The 26,687-nt window shown below is 48.2% G+C and overlaps 2 protein-coding genes across 3 annotated transcripts in view; one reads left to right on the plus strand and one right to left on the minus strand.

Moving 5' to 3' along the window:
- The first annotated feature begins 18,771 nt into the window (after positions 1-18,771).
- Positions 18,772-23,515, plus strand: LOC146439144 (carbohydrate sulfotransferase 9-like). The gene is made up of 2 exons (XM_085054647.1): positions 18,772-19,950; positions 21,387-23,515. Exons 1-2 carry the CDS (start codon positions 19,860-19,862, stop codon positions 22,199-22,201), a joined length of 906 nt encoding a protein of 301 aa, XP_084910773.1. The 5' UTR covers positions 18,772-19,859; the 3' UTR covers positions 22,202-23,515.
- Positions 23,368-26,687, minus strand: part of XDH (xanthine dehydrogenase) — a 50,940-nt gene continuing 47,620 nt past the window's right edge. For both annotated transcript variants that reach the window (XM_085054645.1, XM_085054644.1), the window contains one exon: positions 23,368-26,674. In XM_085054645.1, the coding sequence (XP_084910771.1) occupies positions 26,624-26,674 (51 nt within the window). In that variant the 3' untranslated portion in view covers positions 23,368-26,623. The remainder of the gene's footprint in view (positions 26,675-26,687) is intronic.

Here is a 26,687-nt window from a genome sequence, read left to right on the forward strand (position 1 = left end):
AGTCACAGATGAGAATGCTGCAAATTTGTCAATATCTGGAAAGGACACAAAATCCTCAGTCGCAAGTCTTATTAATTCTACTTCTGTCTTCATTGCCCTTTCTTTTCTTTACACATTTATGACAGTGAGAGGCACCGAGTAAGACAGGCAGAGCAGTTAGGAAACACTTGGAAAAAGGGTGTGAGCTGTAGTAGTTGGCAGAGTTTCCATTTAGCATCTGCACAGGATGAGAGAGGGGTGAGAGGAAATCATAGGGTGGAGAGCAAAAGCAATAAATGCAAATGGAGGGAAAAGTCAGCAAGCTGGATGTCATTCCAGTTCAGCTGCCCAGTAACCCCCAGTTTGACTGTCATCACAGCACACAGAATGTGTGATCCTGTGGGAATCGCATCCATTGGATTCCAACTGAGGCTGAACAGAGGACCTTGAATCAGCCCTACCTCTGTGGGCACAACTGTCTGATGGCCACTCATTCAGCACAGTGCTTGTGCCAATCATGTCACACTGAACTTTAACTCCTTAAGCGGAACATCACTGGTTGTCTCAAAGGGGATGGGAGAAAGTGAGGTCTACTAGTCTTTTCTTCCCTTTGCACTCCAGAACGGCGCTCAGGTAACCAAAAGTTCATTGTAACAGTAATTAAGAGCTTTCGGGGCACATTTTGGCCTGATTGTGCATACAAGTTCACGAACCAAACCACTGGCCTGTTGTTAAAACAAAGGTAGTAGGTAAGTTATCGGTGCCTGACTGCAGTTGTGCTTTAGACTAATCTCAAAGAAGGGCTCCCTGCTACACAGGAAACAGATTTCCTGTGTTGCTGCTAGCAGCAGTTACCCCACACCATACTGGGGTTTGCCAGCACATTCCACAGCTCCTGTCTGTTCCACACATGGTGCATAGGCTGCTGCTCTTACCCCTGTGCCAGCCTGTCCAGGATGCTCCAGCAGGATTCACCCAGAAGGGCCAGCAGGACAGCAGCACAGAGAGCTCTGCCAGCACAGGTCAAGTGTGCGAGGTGTCGCTTGCCGGGTGGGGGTTGGTGTTCAACACTTGCTCAGGAACCACTCTGTGCTGTCAGCTTCCCCACTCGTGTTGGGGAGAGAGGAAAAAACACCACAGGCAAACACACCCTTGCTTAATAGGATTGCACCGGGGTCTACCAGCAGGGCAGGAGACGACAGGACAGCTGCTAGGGAGGCTATGTTTCCTGAGAAGCAGGTTGTGAATAGTCCTTGTAAGACAACTTTTCCAACACATTTCACTTTTGCTAGGCTCTTCAGGAAATTTAAAAGCAAACAAACAAAAGCACTAAAACAAGCACCAAAACCCCCAGACCAAACCTCAAAACCCCTTGAGGCTGTCTCTAAAAAAACACAAATCCTGTCTCTGCTACAGCCACGAGCTAATGCAAGTATTTCTCCATCCCCTCCCCAGATAGCAGCTGCACAAGCACACATCCACACCCCCTGTTTTTTCTCTTTCCCTTCAGAGTTAGGACTCCCTGGGCAATCCCAGCCACCTGCATTGTTTCCCACATCTGTGGAAGGATGTGATTTCCCAAGCCCACCAGGACGCCAGGCACTGCATGCAGGCCTCCAGCCAGTGCATGTTCCTGCCAGTTCACAGAGCCACGCTCCAAAGGCACTTATCTGTGTCCAACAGTGCTTCCTTTTTCCAAGAACAGTTCTCAATTACCGAACAAGATTTCCCCAGGAGGTTATACAGAGGAACCGATTCATTTACTCATACCTGTGGTTGGGGGATTTTATCATGTGAACATAGCGCTATCACTTCTCTGATCCTCTCATGTCCTTCCCTACCCATCCTCACACAGAACAGCTTTCACAGAAGAACAAAAAGGTCTTTTTTTTTTTCCAAAGTAGGAACTGCATTTGGTCTTCTCCCTGGGAAGGATCGAGAGCAGAAACATCTGTACCTCCATGCTACATGGGCTACTGTATGAGTTTCTTGAAAATTAAATCTCTGCTGTGGAACATGACAAGCAGATTAGCTCAACAGTGCTATACAACCATTTATTTGAAGGGAAGGATAATAATTACGCTAAGTTCCCTGAATAAGGTTTCACAGGTGTGTAGCTTAGCAAAAGGCAATTACTTCTGGGAGCTGGAATCTAGCCAGCGTGCTGAAGTTCATAGGGATTTTTAATCAAACAGAAAATGTTAGAATCAGTTTTTCCATCACCTTAAGTTCCAACACAAACTTCATACAACAATGAAATTCGGATTTAAGCCTGGAAACTGTTCTTTTAATTTGCTCTCCTTATTATGCCTCAATGCTTTGTCCACAGGACAGCAGCCTCTGGTTAGTGGGCAAAAGTTACAGGTTGTCTGACCTTACAGAGAGGGACAGTGTTCCTACAAGCCCAGCTGGAACTGTGGACAAGCTTCTCTACACACCTCTTACATCACTGATCGTTTCCACCTCTGCTGTTGCTTATCTCGTGTTTCTTTTATTATAGAGAGAAGCTGTGGCTCCACATGCAGGTTTTGGTAAATCAGGGGACTATTTATGCCCTTCCTAGATGCAGAAGTCCTCAAGTCTTTCAAAGCCTGACAGATGGGTGGGAACACTCATGGAGAGCAGCACTGAATTATTCCAGAGGAGCAGCTTGACTAGTAGCATCCAAGTTATTTTTGTGGAGCTTTCATAACATAGCACAGCATCTATTATTTTCTGGTCTTTCCCTTTCCTTCCTTGTGCTCATGAGCCTTTCCCTCCTCTTCCCAGTCTGTCCAAGGGTGGGGGGAAAAACAAGGCTTAGTTTGGAATCTCAACATGCTAAGAAGTTCAAGGCTAGTGCAGGCAAGTCAATCACTGTGTAGCTTTCCTTTGGGCACTGCTGATAAAGTAAATGAAGGCAGTACTTAAAGCAGGCCTTTGAAACAATTCCTCAGTGCCTGAAGGGAGAGAAATCCCTGCTGAGTACAGCACACGTCCTCCACGGCGTGCCCATTCCACCGAGCCCTTCGCTGTCAAACACTGCCCCAGTTGCTAGGTTTAAAATGGGCTCTTCTCCAGCTGCTTACGTGTCCTGTAAACAGCCATCAGCAAGGCCTCCATTAATGCCTTCAGAAGACGTGAACGTGGGAGATATTTATAGGCTTTGGATGAGATCTCTCTCCTTGCCTGGGCCATTGCGCAAACAGAGGGTGTGTGTGTGGAATTCCTCTCCTCACGCCACACAAGTTCACTGCAAGCAAATGCCAACTACTAACTCTCTCTGAACAGCTTTTACTCACCACCCTACACATTTATAAGCAGGATGAGGAGCACAGAAGCTCCTTATAAGGTGATGGCAGCACAGAGGCCAGGAGGAAGCACAGCTCCCAGGGAAAGCTCTCTGGCCATTTCTGACCTTCAACCATGAGTTTTCGAGGCAGAGTTTCAGCAGCATTTTTCCTAAAGACAGTGGAAAGGTATCAAAAAGAAGTGTTTTCTGCTTGTCTGTTTACCACATTTAAGCCATTCACAAAACAGACTAGGAGGAACTCCCTGCATCTTACCATCTTTGAAGTTTCCATGTCCCACAGCACAGGCATCTCCAGTTGTATCAGAGCTACATAGCTGCAGTCCAAGCTGGAAGCTCACAGGTATGTTAAGTTTTCAGAAGCAGAATTGCTCCCCAGTTAGGATTTAAATATCCAGTCCCTCAGTAAAGAGTTCCCCCATATGCCCAGTTGGGAATTTCAATTTTTCTGCATGCACAGAAAGGTCATAAGCTATTTAGGCTTCCATAACAACTAACTAGCATCCATCAATCCAGTTCTAGCATGGAACAAACCCTTGGCAAACTAGAGAAATTGCACCATTTGCCACCAAGGGAGATTAGTTCTCTAAATAATATAATCTATGATGACTCATCATGCCAAAGGGATAAAAACAAACCAATGATCATCTTCTCTGCCAAGAAATTACAGCTTGCAAACTAAACTATAAAAAAAACTGGTGGCTTTTTTCCCAGGTCCCACCAGCAGCCACCAACATAAAATAGCAAAGCACACCTAAAGCCCTTCTTCCTTCTCAGCTATGTAAGGCTTCACTTTTCCTTCTGAAATTAAGCAGCCTTGGAAGGGGAAAGGAGGTGATCTAGTGGTTGCCATTTAATGCCAGTCTAGAGCTTTATAGGCTGCTTCAGGGGCAATAGAAAATCCAGCAACTGCAAGAACAATTAAGAAAGGAGTTTTACTGCCCAGAGACATCTCACACGTATACAGGAGCAGAGATCTTTACAGAAGTTATGCAAGCAGTGAACATCAACCCTAAGTCTCACAGGAAGCATTAACCAAAAAACCCCTGGGGGTCAAGCACTGATGACACACTGGGACTTGTTCTTTAAGGCCTGTTTCAAACCTGCTTTAGCCCAAGGCAGGCAGTACACGGCATACCCAGCAACCAGCTCTCTCCACGTACTCTGCTTACCAGCTGTAACACAAGGGACTGAATGCCCAAACAGGCCCACAGCAAGCAAACCATAGTCCATGTATCTGACAGTCTCAAAGCTGGCTGTGGAACCATGTGACCTTTTGGTGATGGGGTTTTTTCCCCCTTTAAACACTTTAGAGGAATGGAGACTGATGAGGCAGTGAGGTTTGGCAGCAATACTTTCCTTTAAGCTCTGCTGATTGAATTGCTCCAGCCCTTTCCCTGCAGTATTTTCCCAGCCTTTAAAAGCTATGTTCCCCGTATATGTGAGGAGAGAGCACTCTGCCAAGCTTCAAGCACAGTGCTTTAGCAGAGCAGCACAGCAAAGACACCACATGCTGCCTATGAAGTGGCAAAGCTTAGGCTTGAACAGCTTTTTCCTCCCCCTCCATCCTCTACACAGCTGAGTCAAACCCCAGAAGCACCACATCATCTCAGGCTTGGTAGCATTTCAGTACAGACCCAGGGTCAGTTTCACATTGCTCTTGAGAACCTGGAAGGAGCAGCCTTGGGCTTTGGTTGTGGCTTTTCTTAGACATTCCGCTTCTCAAGGCTGCTCTCTGTCCTTCCTCCCCCACAAGGGCTTTGGGGAAGTGCAGATCTTCATCCAACCTGCACCGTGGGAGGGGGGAAGAAAAATGCTTCTATGCTGACACCCCAAAAGCCTTCCTAGATGGGCAAGAGTGATGTTGCTTGTCCTGTAGCCCCTGGAAAAAGCCAGTCCATGTAAGGTCCCAGCAACACAGCAGAGGTGGCTTCCTAGCACAGCCGTCAACAGGAGCTGCCAAAGGCACCAAGAGAGTCCCAGGGGTTGAGAGGTGGGACTGGGAAACATGAGAAACCTGCTAGAGGTTGGCCAAGGTGCTGTGTCCACACAACCAGGGCAGGCTGGTGCTACTAGAGCTGGTTGAAACCAGGCCATGCCCCTCTAGAGGGCCTGTCCAACCCTCCTGAAGAAGCTGCTCTCCCACAGTAGGAAACATGGATGTCTCCTTCATAAGGGAGATGAATAAGCCCTGCAGAGCAGTGGATGATAAACTGCTAACGTGACAAATGAGGACACGTTGTCCTTTCCCTCTGCTTCTCTCCCAGCCCTGGAGAGATCACTTCAGGTCACTCATACTTCTAACCATCTGCTTCCGATGGGTCGCCTCACTCATTTCACTCCATTTCACAGAAATAAAGAGGCCTGGCTGCCTTTCACCACTTCCTTTCAGGAGGACAGAGGGGAACAAAAGCTGGCTCAGCCCTACCGAGAGCCGTGGGCCATCACTACAGCCCGAGAGGCACACGCCAGCTCCAGCCCTTTCCCTTGTCCCCAGTGGGAATTTACTCGGCCAGCTTCTCACTGCAGATGTGGATGGCATTGCTGCCATTTACATGGAAAGGCAGCCAAAGTTGGGACAATACAGGGCTGGTGGGCTCACCTTTGCCACCAGGAGACCCTCTGGGAAAGAGGATGCTCAAACCATCCACCCACCATCTCCAGAGCTGGTCAGGAGCAACCCATTTTCCCCCCTCTAGCTAAGAAAATGCCTTTCGAGGACTGTACCACCCTGGTTGGAGGTTTGCAATTCTGCCACCAAACATGTCAGTGAGCTCACAGCATTAATTGTTCTGGAGGCACCTCAAGCCATCAGATGCAACCTCATCTCCTGCCCCAAAGCCCTTCACTGGAAGGACAAGGGATGCAAGCACCTCCTGGCCCTACAAGAAGCTGCTGACTCCAGCAAGGGTGAGCAGCCAAGAGGCTGTTTCCAGAGAGACAGGCTGCTGTTATCAGCTCCCCAGAGATGAGTGTGCAAAATACCTGGCATATCATACTCCTTGGATCATTTGTATTCAATTGTATATCCAAGAGGGAAGGGGCAGGGGGAAAGAGGCTCTTGACTTTTGGCCAGGAACACGAGATAAGGCACAAGGAGAGGAAGAGTGATTTTTTACAGCCCCAGCAAATAGCTATTTACTTCCTAATGAAGTGCTGGTGCAAACACTGAATATAATCCAATGAGTAAAAAAGGCCACTGGTTACTGGGTTTCAGAGAAATGTTTTCCACAGCCCTGTGAGAAAGATAAGTGCATATTAAAGGAGGAGAGTGGGTTCACACAACAGTGCAGTCAGTATGCTCTACCTCTGTGTACCAACAATGCTTGGCCAAAGACTTCAAGCAATCATGGAACAACCTCATTTCCCAGAAGGGTGGGACACCCACACACTGAGCCTTTTTGGCCAAGAATGCTCTGGGTTTAAGACCATCATTTAAAAACTGGAGGGTGAAAAACCAGAAGAGGTGAATCTTTGTATTGAACAGATGTGTTTCAGAGAGGGATGTCAGCCCAAAAGCCAACAGGCACAGCCAAAGTGCACTCCCTGTCTGTGATGAGATGAAAGGATGGAGATGATTCACCTCCCTGATGCTGGTTTCACAGGGACTCCTCCAGCCACAAGGCAGCCCAAGACACACCAGGAAATGCATTGCTCCCCAAAAAAAACATTGGTTCCCATACTCCCGAAGCCTGGTCACACCATGATGTATTTCTAAATGCAAGGCCAGAGTCCATGCAAATGAGCTCTGCATCACTGGCAGTGCACAATGACCTCACCCAGGACATATCCCAGCTCCTCTGCACAGCCCCACTGCCAAAATGCCTTTAAGAATTTGGTCATGGGTTACACACTCAGAAGTTATCTTTTCTCTCCATGGCCCAGAAGCCCAGCTTTCCAGACAAAAGTTTAACGCTTATTTTTAAGCAAAAGAGATTTGCCAGCACAAACTAAGAGATAAACAAGAACTTTAGTCAGCAGTCAGTGTGACAGACATGATAACCTGGCAGCAGCATTGCACTTCCTTCTCCCCATCATGCCTGCCCCATACAGCTTGGGGGACACAAAATAACTCTGGTGGAAAGATCCCTGTTGTGTTGGGTGACTACAGCAGTGACAGAAATCCCCAATGCACTAGAACAGACACACCAGGGCACAAAAAGGCAAAATAAAAAGAAACTCTGGGCCAGGAATGAGAACTATTCAACACAACTACCTGGCAGTTTTGGAATACAAGCTCCTGATCTCTCTACATACAGTGCATACACATAGACACACACACAGAGTTATCAGATACATCTCATTACATTGCACAACACTGTTTTCTTTATTTTTAAATCCAAAGACACTTTGAAGGAACACTGTTTATAAAGACATTATTCTGGACATGAACAATTGTTCTGTGTTGGAGATGGGCACACCAAAACTGGGACATGAAAGAGAACCAGACAACCCCCTCTGACAGGTTTTAACAGCTTTTAGACAAATCTATATATGATTTACACAAAGACACCTGCACACATTTAGCATTCAAGCACACAGAACTCCATAAGGCAATAATTTAGAAATTCCCCAGCCAAGAAGTTACGTATTATCCCAAGTCCTTCGATTACTTCTGCTGAATAACAGTCACTGAACACTAAGCATGTGCATTTTTTGAAGACATGGGTTTGCTTTTTCCTGATCCAAATACAGAACAAAAACAGGATCATAATTTACCATAGAAGACAATGAAAATCTTATCATTGTAAATATATGTAGTGAGATAATACAAATCCTGTTCCTTGGTATTTCCCCTCCACCCTCTATTCCTACCACTACTCCTTCCAGCTTTAGGGCCTCTCCCCTGCTTGCATGGAAGATTGACGCCCATCTTAAAGCCATAAATTACTCACAAACAGCTACTGAAAGTAGCAATGACCGTAGGGTAACACTTCCACAAAGCAATAGAGCTTCCTGGCAAGCCGATAAGAGTTTCCTGTTTTGAGTCTTGGGTTGGGTTTTTTTCCCTGTGATAAAAATTTGACTCTCAAAACATCTCAGAAAGGAAGGACTGACAGATTTTTCTTCCCCCTCCTCCTCTAAACATGTTGTGTTGCGAAATTTGTTCTCTTTTGCTGAATGTGAAATGGGGACCAGGTTCAAGGAACTCAAGTGCACCAGCTGAGACAGCAGGTGAGAGAAGCACGGGGAGTCCTTCCCTGCCTCAGGATGATGGTGTTCACATGCACCTCTGTTTTCACTGGCCCCACATACATCTCTCTTTCAGAAATAAAAGAAAAATCATTGCACAGGCTTAATCCAATATCAAATATGGATACACAATATTCCCCAGGAGCACCACGGTACCACACAGCATTTTAACATTTAATCCCCAAAAAATCACCTCTCATTGAAAGGGGAAGAACCAGCAAATTTAGTCCACTTCAGAAAGTGAAACAAAAATAACTTTCAGTGCTCCATTTTTCCTCTGGTATGTAGCCTTTACCCCTGGGCAGGACAAGGGCAGAGGCAGAGCCCCCCAGCTTCTTTGGCACAGGAGCAGCCTGGACAGTTGTCACAGAGATTGCAAAGGGGCAGAACAGCAAGGTGATGCTTTGCAAGGTGATGCTTTGCAACACAAAACCTTTTAAGCATAATCAAGGTAATTTTATGTGGTGAAGTTCACACTAAATTGCACCTTGTAGAGGAAGAGCAGCAGCTCAGTGTTTTTTTCCAGATCAGACTGGGCACCATTTCACATCACTTCTCCTTTAAGCCAAATTTCACCACCTCATCTTACGGTAAATGGCAGAAATGAGAACTTACACAACAGAGCAGAGGTCACAGACTTGCATTACTTGGGGCTTTCAAACATTCACTTTCCACTGCAAGCCATGTGCATTTGCTCACACACAGGGTTTCCCAAAACAATGTCATTGCTTGCCCACACTAACTGGCAAGGCTGAGAGGAGCTCCCCACACTTACCCACTTCAGTGGGTGAGAGGAAAAGCAAACAATGCTGCAACATAAAATTTCCAGACGTGCAGCTGTCCAGGCCAGCCACAAACAGGACCAGTGGCAGATGCTGCAACTCTACCTTCTCCCAACCCCAAAAAGCCATCTCCTAAAAGTGACACAACAGCTGAGACAACCCGGGCAGCTCCCTCTAGCCCTAGATACTCAAGAGTATCCAAAACCACTGCCAAACACTTTCTCTTCATTCACCCTCCCTCTCCTTCCCCAATTTTCCTACCTGTTCTCCAGGGGCTGTTCTCTCTAGACAACCTGGCTCTCAGCAGCAACCCAACACTACCATTCTCCAGCCACCCTTTCAAACCTTGCCTGTAATTTCACTAAGTAGGAGGAGACCTGCTCAGGTGAAGGAAATTCTGCTCCCAAACTCCTGCACACCTGGCAAGCCAATGCCCTGCTAAGCATCTGCAGGGCTCTGGCTAGCTTAGGCTGCTCTGCTCAATATTTCTGGGATTTGCTCTCCTGATGGAGGTTGAAAATTCCCTCAAATACTTATTCCAGGGAAACAACCTTTCATGATATTGTTTTGCAGCCAAATGCTCAGAGTGAAGCTTTGTTGCAGGAAAAAAAAAACAGACAGGAGGTAGATTGAACCTATATGTACACACACATACATATATATACACACACACACACACGTATATATGCAGAGAAAATGTCAGTGTGGTCAGACAAGAGATCTGCACCTCATGATTCATCTTACCCAGTGACTTTCCTGCATGCAGTTTACTTGCTCTTTGAAAGCCAAGCAAAAAGCCTTTTGGTCCAAGGTCCAATGGAGAAAAGTCTGAAATTAGCTGCTTGACAGAAATGCTGACAAAGTGCCATCAGGGCCACCTTCACTGTGCTTGTGGGACTTGTTTCAGTGCCACCCTGCCCCACAGAGCTGGCAAGGCTGCTGCAGCTCAGAGAAAAGCCCTGAGCATGGCTTCAGCTGGCAAAGGCCTGAGATGTCGAAGAACAAAAGCGTGGCTGCAAATGGGCTGCATTTGTTGTACAAATCACAGTGGTAATGAAAACACACAGCCACAGCACTCTTTTGGCAGTCCCTTTTCAGTGTTGGACTGCAGGAAAGGAAGAGGTTTGGGGATTGTGGCTTAGGGCTCATTTCTTTACTACAGATCCTAGAGAACTTTGTGAAGCATTGCTCAAATCCAGACCAGATGTGCCAGTTCACTCCCTGTGGGGTTGCAGATTCAAAACTGGAAACTTGGGCAACATAGACCCTCACGATGCATCAGTACATCTTGTGGTACTGCCTGGATGCAGAAATTTTGGTCAGAGAGAGGCTTGACATAGGTCAGTGCAGCTTACAGGGCACTCAGGAACAGAAGAATTTGGCTCAGAAATCTGTTAAGGAGCCACGTGAAGAAGAGGCAAGGGAAGCTCTTCCTGCTTGCCCAGGGCACAGGCCTTGGCCACAGCACTGATCCAAGGTGATTCATTTAAGCCACACTCACAGAGCTCACTGAGAGGAGAAAAACCCCACAGCACAGCAGATCCCACTGAGAGCAGCCAGAATGAGCAGGATCCTTCTTGCTCACCATCGGATTCTCAATCCAGGGAGTGGCAGGAGCCATCAGGGGAGAAGCTCCAGGTTTAATTTTAGCCTGCACCCACAGAGCCTATATTTCCCTTTTATTTTTATTCTGAACTTCATGTAAAAATAGGATTTCCTGCTGCCCGATAAGGGATTCCTGTTTTTGCAGCAGGTCTGCCTTCTTGGGAAGCACCACAGTGCCTGTGGGGTTATGGATGGGCACTTCAAAGCCCAGCAGCCCAGCTGAGGGGGTCAGCTGGATAACATTGGGGATTTACATTGTTCCTGCTCGCCTTCAGGGAAAAATCTAAAGTGGCTGTGCTCCCCTCCTGCGATGAATCACCACCAAGTTTAGCATTCCGGAACTCTGCTTTGGAAAATCTCGTTTTGCCTGCATGTTTTTAGTAGGGGGGGTTTGGGTTTGCATCCTTCCCAGGTAGATTTTTGTCAGTTTGCCCGGCTTCAGGGAGGTGTATGTGCTCTGGTCATCACCCGGGAGATAAATATAAGCACAGAACAGTCATTCCTCCCACCCTTCCCACTCCCCCATGACACAGCTCCCACATTCCCCAGCACACGTGGGCCAAGGCTCCCCACCACAGTCCCTGGAGCTGCTGGGAGGAACAGGACCTGCCTCGAGGGGCTGCTCCCCACCTCTGCCTGAGCTCTGCAGGACACAGGAGTGTCACAATTTCAGGACAGGCTGTTTCGAGCCCAAATGTCAATAATTGTCAGTCTCCTGTAATGCAGAGGCATCACTCTGCTTAGCTGTGTCTGCCCTGGGTGGGTACTCACACACCAAAAATTATTACAAAGCCACCAGGGTCACTGGTGGCATCATTTATAAAAGGAAGAGCACTGGCAAGGGTTCTGCTGCCCACCAGCTCTTATTTTCTCATTGCCTGCTTTTCTCTGTGGCCAGAGAAAAAGTCCTCAAGTGCTAGAAGGAGATGTGCCAAGAGGAACATGAAAAGGAATTCGTGCATTTGCCTGGTGCTGAGCAGAAGTTTCCCTCAACCCCCAGCAAGCCGTTCCTCTTGGCAAGTGAGCAAAAGAGAGTGAGAGTTTTCCTTGAGAAGAGGAAAAGTGCATATTTTTTTCCTTTTAAGAATAAATCTGGGCTCTCTCTGGGTCTCATCCACGGGGCTGTGGATGTCAAAAATATGGTTCTCAGGACTGGAAGCAGCTCTGGCTGCAGCCCATCCCCAGGACACCCTTTAATGTTGCAAGAAGCTGTCTGAGAGGCACAGGACGAAGAGGCACTCCTCCTCACATGGGTTTGGATCCAACAGGGCTGTTCCCAGGGACTTGACCTCACCATGTGAAAAGACTCAGAAAATCAGTCTGGGCAAGGACAGTGTAAAGAAATGTCCCTTTAGATGAGCCTGAGAAATACCACTTCAGCTATTGCCCAGGGCAGGGGACAAGAGCTGTCTTCAGCCACTGCCACTGGGGAAACTCGAGCCTTCAGAATGGAAGGGTGTGTTCTGGGAATCTTCATGCTGACTCCCCCATGAAACAGGGAAAGAACAACCCACAGGTCTGACCCACACATGGACGTGTGAGCCCAGCTCCCAGGCTCATTGCCACAGAGCTGCAGCACTTTGGCATGCACATAGGGTTTAGTTGGCTTTCTAAAAACAACTTGTCCTGGTACAAAAGTTGAAATATTTGACTTATATAATACCAAGGGAATGGAAATGTTGAAGCACCAGAGAGCCACCACTGCATCGCTTTTATCAATCAATTGAAAAGGGAAATGTCAGCCTTCTAACGAGACATTAACAGCTGTTTTCTCTTGTGCTCTAGAGCCTGTGAGTTTCCAGCCCAGCACCCTATAGCACAGTGAGCAGAGGCAGCACTGTGCCTGCCAGGGACAGAGCTCTCTGAATTTATACCAGGGGTATTTATAGAGGCAGCTGGCACTGGCAGCTCTCCGGGGACACCAGCGTGGTCTTCTGCAAAGGGGCTGCTGGAGACACAGTAAGAGAGTGGGAATGTGCTGGAGCAACACCAAACCACCAGCCAAGAGTCCAAAAAAAGCCTCAGGAGTACCCAAGAGCCAGGTCTCAGGGGCATTTCAGCTCCAGTTAAACGCCATGGGCTGGGGCACCACTCCCACATCAATCCCAGCACTCAGGAGCTGGTGAAAGTCATGTTTTAGAATCACAGAATCATGTATGTTGAAAAAGACCTCTATGATCATCGAGTCCAACAATTAATCTACCATTGCCAAGGCCACCTCTAAGCCATGTCCCTAAGTGTCACATCTGCACAGCATGGATTCTACAGCACCTTCCCACCTCGTCCCTGCTGTCCTGCCCTCCCTCAGAGGCTGAAGCAAGCAATGGATGCCTGTCTGAGAGTGTTCTTCCCGAGGGAGGCATCTCTCCATCATTCATCTTTGTCTCCTTCATCTTCACCAGGAAAATAAGCTGAGGATGCTCAACCAGGGTGCAACAAGCAGTTGGGGTCAGAAGCTCCCAGAGGCAAAAAAAAAAGGTCTCAGGTAAGAGTTAGCAATGGTGCATTGGAAATCTGTTTCCAAAGAGCTCCCAAAATGCAATTCATTCCCACACCCTGCATTCAGAGGAAATAGGTGTAGGGTAAGATGAAGGCTCATGGAGTCAGAGGGTTGCTGGGGTGAAAGAGCTGTTCACCCCTCCTGGGTCTTTCCTTCAGGCACAGAAGTCCCTGCTCCTCCATTTCATGCCTTTCCTGGCCTGCTAGCTCAGAGTTTTATTGTCTTAATTCAGTACTCGAGGCAGGTGGAGCACCAGAGCATGACTTTTAACAGCTGCTGCACTTTAAGCCCTGGACTAGGAAGCAGAGCTGAAATCCTTTGGGCTTTTTCAGACCAAAACTGCCTTGATTTCCAGATCTGCCTCTTCTTTAATTGTGGCTGTGTGTGAAGCAATGGTGGTTTGCTCATTTGCAATTTTTTTTCTTCTCAAGTGGTTTTTCAGTGTTTCCAGGCCTTTTCAATCACAACACCATGTTTTTATTCTGTGGAAATGTGGTGCTGCAGGTGACAAGAAGCTGCTTCCCTTGTCTCCAGCCTCTTTGGAAATATTTAAATCAAATTAACCTCAGCATGTGTGAGGAGACAACATCAGAGAGGAGAGGCTGGGGACTGGTTATTTCCACAGACTGAAAATAGATGCAGAAATGCCCAATTTACAGGCAAGATTTACTGATAGAAGTAAAATAATGGGAAGAGGAGGCACTTTTTGGCTGAATTTGACTACTTTGAATGAAGGAGGAAAGCCTCTTCCCTTCTTATTTCTTCCCAAAATTCCGGAGGTAAAAATAGGAAGAGAGGTTTCTCTTTTCTTCACTTTTAGGTAAAAATAACACAGAGGAAATTTTAAAAAAAACAAAAACAAAAAAAAAACCTCCAAAAAACCAACTGACCAATTTTCACATCACAAAAGAGGGTGTTTGCCCCAGCTGGAGTTACAGACTACAGTAGAGCTGTGAGTTCCTGGCGCTTTCTCACAGCACCTACCCCAGGGTGAAGCCAGCAGAACCACCCCAGGATTTGCTAAGGCTCTGTGAGCCAAGAAAACTCCTCTTTCCTGACCTGTTGCAAGGCCACAGTGCCTCGAGTTCATGTGTTCTTCCCTCTTCCTATGGGACAAACAGGTGGTGAGTGATTTAGGACTTGAGGACAAACTGCAAGTGAGCGATTTAAGAAAAAAAAAAAAAAGAGAAGAACACTTTTTTGGGGTAGTTTTTGTGATTTGCCATGGTGGGCTAGTCAGCTCCTGTGCAAATGGCTCAGGTATGAGTTTGGTTTGCAGGAGATGAGGGCAGAGCATCCCTCAGCTCCATGCAGCTGGACAATGGCAGGAGGCTCCAAAACCCACAGACCTGGCCTCAGAATGAGGGGTCACTGTCTGTGGGGTACCCCAAATGAATCCTGTGCTCACTTGTGCTCAGACAAGGCTCGTGTTGAGGCAGGATGGGGCTGGAAATTGATCTTCACTGGCTCAGTCTTGGAGTTACTGCCAGTCCTGTTTGCAGCTGCTGAATCCCATGAGCTGCAGGAAGGTGGAAGAGAGACAGAAGAGATAGGAACATACAGGCATGGCCAGCTGGGTGTCCCTGGATGTCTCTGGGGGTGTCAGGCACCTGATGCCCTAGTTAGAGATGGTGGGAGCTGAGCAGAGCCAGCCTAAAGCCCTGGAGCCAAACCTAGGTGCCTCCTGTCTTTCCCCCATGCAGTGCCATGCCAGGAGGGGGTGAGCTTCTGAGAAAAACACAGAAAAGCAGAATTTCAGTTTGTGGTTCACATCCCACAGGCTCCAAAAATAACTTGTTGGATGGGAAGTCTGATGGGGCTACCGCCCTGTGTCCACAGCCCCCATCCTGATGGGAGAGAAGGAGGCAGCAACATGGGGCTGGCACTGGGGACCACACTCTGCCCTTCCTGTGCCTCTGCCACCACCCTAATGCCACCAACAGAGTGAAACCAGGCCTTGTGCCCCTGCCATGCCCTCCCCATCAGGAACACAGTGCCCAGGCCATCCCACACATCCCACAGGTGGCATCAAGAGGCTTGTGGCAGCCACAGCAGAAGTCTATTTGTCTCACAGCATGCCTCCCCAGGAGAAGTAGTAGATGTGTCATTTTCCTTTCACAGGACACGAGCAGCCTTATCCAAATATAAACAACCTGGGAGTATTTGCCGGCTTATTGTCTGCACAAAAAAGTAAAACAAACAGACCTCAAACCCTTTTCCCTTTTGCCACTTCTGGTACAGAGTCAGGGCTGCAGACTCTGGAGTTCCCGAAAACATCACTCATCAGAAATAGCATCCCACTGAGCCAGGTGTGGAGGTAGCCCCAGCGAGCCATGCTGCCACCTCCTCCTCCACAAGTCACTGAAAAACCAGTCAAGAGATCTCTGAATATTTCAAGAGTTGCTGGATGAATAATGGAAACAACCAGCAACCATGGAAAAATGATAGCCTGCAGTGTCATGGGGCAGAGCTCCCTTGGGAGAGGCCAGAACAGTAAAAGATGTTTGGGTGCACCCTCAGACCAGCTCACGAGGCAGAGGCTGCATGGCTGCCTCATCTCTCCACCACCGTTAGGTGCTCCAGCTGATGTGGGCCTGGCTGAGACAATGCAAAGTTTACCAGTTTATGCAGTAATTAAGCAAAGCCTCTCAATAGAGCATCACTAATTAGATGAATCCTCCCTAAATTACCAGTAGTTCATGGCACCCTTTAAAATCCTTGTGTAATAGTCTTAGCAAACAATGACACTCAGCGCTGGCACTCAGCCACACAGCTCAATGGCAATTGCAAAGCACTTTGGATGTTCATGAGCCTTTAAAAAAAAAAAAAAAGAAATCTAAAATGTACATTTCCCCCAATGACTCTGCTGCAGGGTGTATTAAAAGCAGTACCTTGACTCAGCCTGCCACATAAACATCCTGCTGCCCCCGGACAGCCCGGTCCTGTCTTCCTCCCAGGATGAGGAGCTGAATAAGAAGTGACAATCACAGCTCCTGCCCGCGGGAAAACAGGAAGCACCAGAGTTGTACAACCACTCCAAACATTGTCCTACCTGCTCCACTCCTTGGGTGCAATGGGAACTTGCTTTTCTTTACTTTCCACAGTGCATAACTATTTCTGGTCCAGTGCTGCTCCGTCCCAGGATGCTGCTGCGTGGGGCAGTCCCTGTGGCCTCTGGCTTTTCCCTGCCTTCCCAAGGCCAGCCTAGTGCTCCCTGTCCAATGCACAAGGACAAATGTCCACCCTCCAAACCCACTGCTAACCCTGGCAGCACTGAATGCAAGCACTGGAGGAGATGAAGATGTGCTCAGGGTGCTGGGCAGATTGGCTCACCCACATCTGGCAGGAGCTAGACTGAAGAAAATCCCAAATCCCACCAGAAAGCAGCTGAGTTGGCCAAATTTCTGAAATGACCATAAGACTGAATGTTCTCCACAGGCACACAGATAGGAGCTCTGGGAATCCAGAGATGTGATGGAGAAGAGGCCACTTGCAGAACCCCCAGTTTACCCACAAATACCCACTCCCTCCCTTGCCTCTTTGGGTTGATTTCAAGGAATCCTCCTCCACTTAGTGCAATGCATTCCCCACCCAACAGCCTGGGAGTGCTGCTCTCAGGACCATCCTTCCCAAAGACCAGAGACTTTCCACATTAAATGTTGCTATGGGAGTGGGGCAGCTTGTTCCTCCTCTATTTCTGCTGAGAGATGGGCCCAAATTTTCTAGCAAAACACAGATATCATACGCAAGTTTCCAAACAAGAAAAGGGATAAGAAGGTTTCCTCTCCACTCTTCCTTTGCTTGCGATGTGAAAACATCCCTCGCCAAATGAGGCAGTGTTTGCCATCACTCTGCAAAGTTCACATTCCCACCAAGCAGGCATGAGGAGGAACAAGGGGGGGAGCCATCCCATCAGTGCCCGCAGGTCATGGTCACACAAGACAATACTTTGCAAATTTTGGAAGTGTGAGGAATGTGGGAAGGCTGAAGAGGAGGATGTTTATTAACATATAAGAATATCTCCAAAGGGTTTGCGTCCTGTGAGGAGAAAAAGGGAGCCCAAAGAGATGTTGTTCAAGATATTGGTGGAGAAAAATCTGGAAATCTTTATTCAGGCAATCCTACTGCTTGTGTAAAGAAAGAGAATGGCTTTTTCTCGCATTCACAGCAGTGAGGGTTTTCCTAAATTACGGGAAACTTCATATGAATTCCCCAACTAATTCCCTTGTGCAATTTTATGAAATAGTAGGATGTGAATGCATTTCCATACCTGACTCAGCCTCTGTGCCCAAAAAAACTCCTGTCTCCCCACATGTGTTTAGCAGGAAAATTTTCAGACCAAGAACTGCAGTCTCAGCCTTGCTGGCTGTTGCTAAGTGGTGAATGGAAGGCAAGCAGGGAAAGCCCAGCAGTGAGTTTCAGTAAGTGTCTACAGACACTTGAGAAAACTCTCCAGCACCAGAAAAAAATTAAAAAGAAATCACAGGGGGCAAGAAAAAAAATTTTAAAAATCACCATTTAAATGGCAGATACAAGTTAGAGGGAGGAGCGGTTCCCTGCTTCTCTCTTCCCCATACCTCCAACAGCAGTCTCAGGCATATCTGGGAGGTGGCTCTGCATCCAAAGGGCAATTCCAGCTGCTCAAGGCCCTCCAAGCCCCTGGCCTATTAGTGCTGCTGTCAATGAGGAAGAAGAGGGAGACCACCACATGGGATCCACACAGGCCTGGCCTTGGCACCCAGGGGGAGTTCATGCCCCAAGTGAGGAGCTGAACCAGCTCTGACAATGCTCCACAGCAGCCCAGCAGCTGAAGCAGCCAAGGCAAAGCAGCTGCTCCCCAAAACCAGCCCCTGGCAGCTCAGGGACAGTCTCCTTCTGGTTGCAGGTCACCAAGGCACAGCAGACACCATGCCCTCCTCTGATGAAACCCTAATGTAACTTGGTAAGTTCTGTTTCCATGCAATGCAAAGCAAAGGGGGTTTTCCACTACTTTCTCCTCCTCAGACACAGAACGTCTCTTTGCTTTCCATTTATGACTGTAAAATAAAAATCAGCTGCATTTCTCCCTACCAATTGCAGCTGCACTTGGGCTCACTGGGGCTGTGGTTGGGACAGCCCCTGCTGAAATGTATTTCAGTGCAGGAAGGCACGTGCTGCTGCCACCTGCTCAACCAAGAGAACTTGCAGAGCTCCTTCTGCCCTTCTGTTTGTCAACCTCACTGCAGTCTCTTGATCAAAAGGAGATCCTTGCACTGGAGCTGGGTGTGTTTTGCAGCCCTGCAGGCTCTGCTGCTCAGGTGTGCAGCCAGGCTGCAGGTGATGCTGCCAGGAGCAGCTCTGGGAGCAGCAGGGAAGCACTGCTGAGCACAAGCTCACTCACCCTAAGACCTGTCAGGCTGGGAGAGGTGAGATTTGCACTGCAGCCTAAAAGAAAATCCATGGCTCTGCTGTGAAAGGAAGCAAAGTGTGACCATTCGCTCCTGCCCTCACACATCCCCTGGCTATGCCAGGCTTCTCCAGGTTTGGGGACAGGTTGCAGGGACACGAGCAGCAGGGTCCAGCCGCAAGACCTGGAGGAAACATCTCCTCCTCGCTGCAGAAAGGCTTCAAAAGGCACAGAAGTGGCCAGGGCGGCTGTGAGGTTCATGCCCTAGAGCCGCAGAGCGCGGACAGAGCTCAGGCCCATGGCCTCCACCCGCCGTGGGCAGGCCTTCCTCGGGCACAGAGCACCCTCTGCTGGGAGAGCCACCGACAGTGTCCAAGCACAACAAACCCCACCGTCGCACTGCCCTCAGGAACTCCTGCCAGGTGGGCTTCCATCCCACGGGGAGCTTCCCTGGCCAAGGGGAGGAGCAGAACATCTCTCAGTATAATGGGGCCTCTGCACTGCCCCGTGTCTCTGCAGCAGCCACAGATTTTAAACACAAGAAGAATCACCAGCAGCAGTTCAGCATTTCCAGTCCCTGGTTTGTCACAGATCTGCCACATGGCACTGGCTGTGCCCTGTCACAGCTTCCAGCTTAAAAGACCCCCTAGCACCACAGAGGCAGGAGCCATGGCTCAGCACTTTCTCACTTTTTTTCCCCAGCCCCAGGACAAGCTGCTCCCCACAGCAGCGTTCTCCTCAGCAGTGCCTTGCTGAGTGCCAAAGCCAGCGGAGAATAGGGACTATCAGGGCACCAGGGACCCCCTTCCCCACATGGCTCTGCAGGACTGCATAGGACTGGGGATGCAGGGCTTGTTCCTCGCAGAGAGCACTGTGATCTCTCATAGAACAGACATTGAATAAAAAGGCAGTTTCTGCCTCAAAATCTCACACAGTAAATGCAGGCAGGAGGCACCTGCTGTGCCTCAGGCCATTTCCCTGCCCCAGCCGAGCTGCTGCCCAAACAGTACTTTAACCCAGCTCTGGCTGGGTGTGTTTAAATAAACACAGGAGGTTCCCCAGCAGCCTCCCTTCGGGTCCCTACCTGCTCAGCAGCGCAGCGCTCAGCACCAGCACACCCCAGAAATGCGCTTCCTTCCCCGCCTCGTCCTCCTGGCTGCCCTGGCCGTCAGCGCCTTCCTGAGCTGGAGGCTCCTCCAGACCCACGGCCAAGGAGGTAAGGCCTGGGCACCACGGGGGTTCTGCATGGCCAGCAGCAGTTCTGTGCCATGGGGGAAGTGACCTGGAGCTTCTCCTGAAGGCTCTTGGTGAGCAAATGCCACCAGGGCAGGCAACACTGTTTGCACAGTGTTTATGGAGAAAGCCCTTGCTGTGGGGCCCTGCAGCTGCATGTCCTTATGGGCTCATTGATCTCAGGTGTGGTGGGGAAAACAGGTGTCAAGCTGCTGGGGGTAACTCCAAAATCTTTGCTAGCATGGGTGAAATGCTGTTGGGAAGGCAGGAGGGAGCAGGGGTGTTGGTGATTATTGCATTTTTCGCCTAAAAAATGCAGACCTCCCCTCCAGTTCCAGCCATTCCACGGCAAAGTCATCACTAGATTTTGCAGACCTTGTCATTCTGGGGCTGTGTGAGCCAAAGAGCAGCTCAGGGTAGCTTCAGGCACCACTGTGTTTATTCCTCTGTTCCTGATGTGCTTTGCCTAATTTTTACTGTGCTTCTCTGCTCTGTGCAAGGGCCTCCCCAAATATTTAACTTCCCAAGGACCCAGAACAAACTATCAAACTATCTCCCCAGGGCTGCCAAATTCCTGCACTGAGCAGATGAGGCAGATGTGCTGCTGCTAAAGAAAATAAACTAACAAGGCAGGCATTAATCTTCCACATTCAAACACACTATGGCCTTTTCACATCAAAAATAAGAAGACAAAAAGAAAAAAGCAAAGCTAAAATTGGAGAAATGAAACTGACTCTCATAGAGTTGTATTTACCTTTGCCTTTAATATTTGCTTTGTTGTCATCTCACTTCTATTTGCTTTCTGCTTTCTGTTTGTTTTTGCCTTTTTATCTACAAGATAAAAAATTTACATGTGATGTAGGGAGTGATGTCATTTGGATCCCTAAATCACCCCAAACTATTCAGAATAATCCCTTATTTTCACATATACTTGATAGCTGATGTTAACCTATTAACAGATGCAAAAAGGCTTGTAGGGCATCATGTATCTGTAGCTACAAACAAGTTTACTACTGCCTGGTCTCTCAAAATATTTTTGACTCTTTGGTAAACTCACCTCAGTTCTGTTCAGTTGAAAGCAAGGAGTTAAAAGTAGAAACCATGATTTAGTAGAGAACAAGGTCTGTGGAATAAACCTGTGGTTGAGATCAGTCTTCAGACATGGTGATTTGGGGAAAGAGGGATCTAGGTGCCCATAATCTCACATGTCCATGGAGACAGAAGCCCATGTCCCAGCAAAACCGAGCTCTTTGCCAGGCAGGGCTGGTCTCCCCTCTCCTACCCATCTTCTTTGTCCATGCTGTAACTGTTCTAAACAGTAATAACTGGAGAAGAGCCTGCTCCAGCACCCTGTGCTGGGGGTCTGACCTGGGGCACTGTGGTCTTTCCTCACCCCCCTCTCCAAATGGTGTTTCCCAGGTGACCTGGCTCCCAAAGCAGAGGAGGGCTTCACTTTGACACTGGACACCTTCCTTCACGTCCAGCAGCTCAGGAAGAGGAGACTGAGAGCTTTCTGCAGCCGAGCAGGCAAAGTCACCCCACAGCCAAGCATCCGGGATGAGAGAGCCGCCCTCCTCCCAAGTCTGAGGGTGAACACCAAGCTGGAGCTCCTGTACTGCCAGGTGCCATCCACAGGGGTGGAGGAATGGCAGCAGCTTTTGGAGAAGCTGGAGGAGGACAGTGTGACACTCCCAGTGCTGCTCCCCTACCATCGGCAGCACGCTAGAGAGACGTGGCTGAGGAAGTTCAACCAGACCGAGATCAGGGCCATGCTGGGGTCTTACACCAAAGTGCTGTTTGTCAGGGACCCTTTCCACAGGCTGATTGCCACCTTTCTGCAAGGCATGGGCATCAGCCCATCCTTCAGCAGCTTCGTCCAGGAGGTCCTAGACAGTGGAATGCTCAATGGCAGCAGGGCTTGGAAACCACTGGTCAGCCTCTGCCGGCCCTGCCTCATCCAGTATGACTATGTGGTGATGTTTGGCTTCCTCAGGCAGGAGCTGAGCCACCTGCTGCGCCGGGCTGGGCTGCTTGCAGGCAGCCTCCTCCCCAAGCTCAGCGACAGCCAAGTGCAGTGGACCTACAGGTGGCTGTCAGAGCAGATGTTCAGCGAGCTGTCTGCACAGCAGAAGCAGCAGCTGGCTCGTTTCTACCGCTGGGACCTTGCTGCTTTCCCATTTTCTAGCAGTTTCCTGTCAGACCATCCCAGCACCACAGAGACCTGGGAAAAATAGCCCAGAGGGAAGAACTGTTCCAGGGAGCGTTAATCCAAAAGCAAGTGCTTTGAGATAGTGACAGTCCTTTGCTTCCCAGCTGCTCGCAGTGAGGTTTTCCATGTCACAGTCCAAAAGACTCATCAAGGAACTGAGACAGACCACTGCCAGGGATGGGGGTTGAGGCTCTTCATGTGGTTGAACTGTGCTTTAAACACAACAAGAACAGACACCAGGGAAGCTTGTGGCACTGGGGCTTGGAAAACTGCATGAACTGTGATGGGGTGCATGGCTCTCAGCAAACCCAGCAGTTTGAGGTAGGGTGGGGGTTGGACCTGCTGCAAACCACAGCAGCATCACACATGCTCTGCCTGCACTGACCTTTCCTACTCAGGGCTCCTTGTTGGGCCAAGAGGTTTGGCAGCAGCTTTGTGACAAATGTCCCCATGCAGATACCAGAAGTGCTCCCAATGGAGCATGTCACCTGGAGGCTGAGATATGGCATGTGGCAAACCCTTCTGGGGAACCACTGGCAATGTTCCCAGTCTTTTCATGCTCAGGGAAGGACAGGCCTGGCCCATCTTATCTGTTCTGTGTTAACTGTTCCTGTTTTACAACCTTGTCTCCTACATGTTCAGGCTCAAGTGGGCCCCGGGGATGAGACCTGGTGCTTGCTCCATTCTCAGGTTTTGAGTTTAGCTCCCCTCCTTGCAGGTTGTCTCCAAAGGGCCAAGGCCAGATTTCAGCTTGGTGCATGAGCCCTGAGACAAGGATGTGTCAGCGTGGAGCAGATACCAGCCACAGCATCAGTACCTTTCCACCTTGTGTCAGCAACTGCTGGGCCCTGTAGAGGTGGCTAGAAGCATCAGAATGCACCATTGTGCTGCTGTGGAAAACAGGATGTGGCTACTGCAAGCTCCTGCTGGCAGAGAAGCACGAGGACTGACTCTGCTTCCTTTTGGACTTGGCTGCCAGCGTGGCCAGACAGAGGCCCAGTCTCTCCAGCTGGCTCACAGCTTCATCCAGCTGGGCAGCCTGGAGCAACCACCCACCCTCTCCCAGCTCTGGTCACTGAGCTGATCTGACTCACAGCCTCTGGAGAAGGGTCAATCTTGGACAAACAAATGCCAAGGATGAGCTGAAATTGTCTGGATTTCAAATCCTGACAGACTCTGACCATAGCATACTTGTTTCCAGGGTATTTAGCAGCTTTATTTTGCAATGTTGTGACATTCACAGAATTCTGCATACATTCATGGTACCAATTCAACAACACTCATTAAAGAATGATAGTGAAAACTGTTGATTAAAACTGACCTAAAACAATTACCAAAATCTTGGCCTCCCTCTCTCACAGAAGGCCATGCAATTAATAGTATTAGGACATCAGATCATCTGGGCTCCTTTCAGACTCCTACAAACTCTCCAGCTGCAGTAATTACTATTTAAGTGCCATTATTGTGCGCAGTACTTTACAGTCTAGCAAGATGGCATAGTTCCTCTTCTGAGGATTGAGTTCTGGATGAAGGAAAGCAGCAAATTTCCAATTATATGCCATTAAATTAGAGTCTTGCATTCATGTTCTATTTCACAAGGGACATTTTTCTCTTTGTGAGTAGCTTTCCCTCCAGTGACAGCGAGCAGAAACCCCACACAGTGAGATATGTGAGGAGATAGGACACAGCACCTGGCAGGGGACAGTGCTGTGCCCTCAGGGCAGGACAACTGCTCCCTGACAGCTTTGTAGTGTAGAGCACACCTCAAGTATCTTCTCTTCCTGCCAGCTCTCCCCAGCGGGTCCCAGTCCTTTACTAAGGTGCCTGGCGCTTATTTCCATGGGAAAGTGATGTATGAAATATTAAGACATTGAGAGGTGACATGAAAACCTCAGCTTCGTGTTCCTTAGAGTCCCACAGCACAGACAGGTATTACAATGATCTCTCTGTAAATTGCTGTTAGCCTTCAAGCTTCCCTTTTTTCCTATGCCCTCAAAACCAGTTTATGTCATTACTTTGCACCCCTGATTTTATACCATTGCCCTCCCCGGCTGTTTGATATAATTTACATTCAATTCCAGTGCACCCCAAGAGGGAAGTGTTTCCTCCCTCCATCAGCTGGGCAAGGGTATCAAGAGAGGCCCCAAGCTGTGGTGGGCATGAGGGCAAGGCTGGTGCCTGGGAAAGAGTGGCTCACTGATGCTGCAGCAAAAGTGACCTGGCTCCTCAGGTCTGCTCTGAACAGCCTGCTCTGATCACTGTATGTACACAGAACTTGGCAAATGCACTTCCAATGAACTCATTAAAGCAAACAGCAAAACAGAGACTTGATACAACTAATTTAAAACAATTTCACCTTACCAGGCAGTCACTGCGACTGCACGAGACACTCACAAACCCATCCTGAAATGCAAACGATGCTCCCAAAACTAGGGGGAGAAAGAGCACTTACTCATCCTGCTGGTGACATCCCAACATGTCCCAGGACCCTCACAGGCAGCAGGCCTATCATGAATGCTGGCAATTTTCCCATGGGATGACACTGGGAGCTCCCTGATATCCCACTCTGCCTGTGTCTCCCGAGCTCTGCATTAACACACCTTACCTTTGTATTTCTTCTCATCCTGAATGAGGATGTCCAACAACCCCATGAGGTGGATGTGCAGGAACAGAACTGATACCAATCTACCTTACAGACTTTGTATTTTGCATCCCTCCCCGGACACCCAGGAATGTGGATACACAGTCTCCAATAGCTGTTCTTGCATATAAATCACCACATTTTCTTCTCTAAGAGGTTTTTTACATGTTAGCAACTTTCAGGAGAAAAAACCAAAAACGTGTTCTTAACCAGTACCTTAGAGCTTAAGAAACACCAATATCATATTAATTAATAAAACAATTACATAGCAAGCCCAACAGGCATAAGATACTTTCTGCAACTCACATATATAAATTCCCTTCTTCTAGATGGTAGAACCATAATATTTCAAGTTGAGAAATATATCTACACTTTTCCAAGCAATATGCCCTGGAGTGCTTAAAAAAAATTCACACTGAGCATACATTGTCCAGTCCTAAGATGGAGGCCAATTTTAAGAAGTTTGTACGTGAGCAAAATTTTATATAAGGAGTTACATCCTCTTGGACCACATTTTTTTGATGACCCTGGGAGTGCAAAAAGAAAAAAAGGACATTTTAATAAAGCTATGGGCCAGAAAAACAGATAAAAGTTTGCAAATGATAAGCAGGCACAGTACATGGCTGACACCATCTAGAGATAACATGGTGCTCCAGTGTTGAATCTGACAGTGATAAAACCTGTCAGCAGGGATGCCCAGTACTAAATCCAAGATGAAAAATATATTCAATCCTATAAGATTCAAGCTATAAGATGACACCAGGTCATCACACAGTCAGCATATTTTTAGACAAGCAGTCCCTGTAGCAAAACGTACCCATTCTCTTACATTCAGCAAAACTAAGAGTTCTCCTGAAAAGAAGGCAAGGCCATGACAGCAAGGGGTTGACCCTAGAGGGCACCCAGAGCCAGCTAATCCCCAGCTGTGTCCAACCTCCTCATGCCCCTTGCTTAGGGTGGTATAAAGTGCCTTGGGAACATGGATGAGCAAATTTCTGTGTTCATCCAAGGTCTCTGATGTCCTTTCCTATTTAACGGATGGGGAAAGATGTGGAGGTGTGGGATGGGAAAAGTCTGTGTCAAACAAAGTAGCATCTTGCTGGAAGTCCTCTTGGTACATTTAGTTTTTATCTTTAATCAGATAAGACAAGGTAGCACTTGAACTAAGATCTCATTAAAGTCTCAGTGCAGACAAAGCAAGAGTCATTGAACTTGGGGTAAATCAATCATTGGTCCTATTTGAGCCTTTTCCTCTGAAACCCTTTTGTTACACAGGTCAGACCACCTTCATTAGCCAACATCAAAAGTCCTGTTAATCTCCCTCTAGGATATCCCTGGCTTTGTGTGCAGAGGGGACACAGCAGGGTCCAGCCCTCAGCACCTCTTACAGCTTCCCCCATCTCAGCTAGAGGACTCTGGGCTCAACACATTTAAGTCCTTCTTGGTACAGTATCACAAGGTGATACATCTTTTCCCCACAGCAGGAAAAAGAAGAAACAACCACCCTGCTATTTCACATTGGCTGGTAAAAAGCAGCAATTTTATATGAAACCTGTAAGATTTTTCAATTACACCTGGATAACATCACCTTCCACTTACTCTTCATTTGAATTTATATGACAGCTATAATCTGACAGCAATTCTCTCAGAGAAAACAATGATTGGACAATTAAATGTGAAAGCTCCATGAATCAGTGGGCAAGCCACTTGAACACAGATATATTTTTCTCCATTATAGTCCTACTGCTTTGTGGTTCCTCTGGTGTAAGTTCAGTTTCAGCAGAGTTTGCTCCTCAAACATTCCTCTTACACACGCACACACCATGGCTTAAAGGTCCCTGGCTCAGCAGAAGGGCACTGTAAAGAGAAA

This window comes from Lichenostomus cassidix, chromosome 3 (assembly GCF_008360975.1).
Source record: "Lichenostomus cassidix isolate B80296 chromosome 3, HeHo_3.0, whole genome shotgun sequence".
Classification (NCBI taxonomy): Eukaryota; Metazoa; Chordata; class Aves; order Passeriformes; family Meliphagidae; genus Lichenostomus; species Lichenostomus cassidix.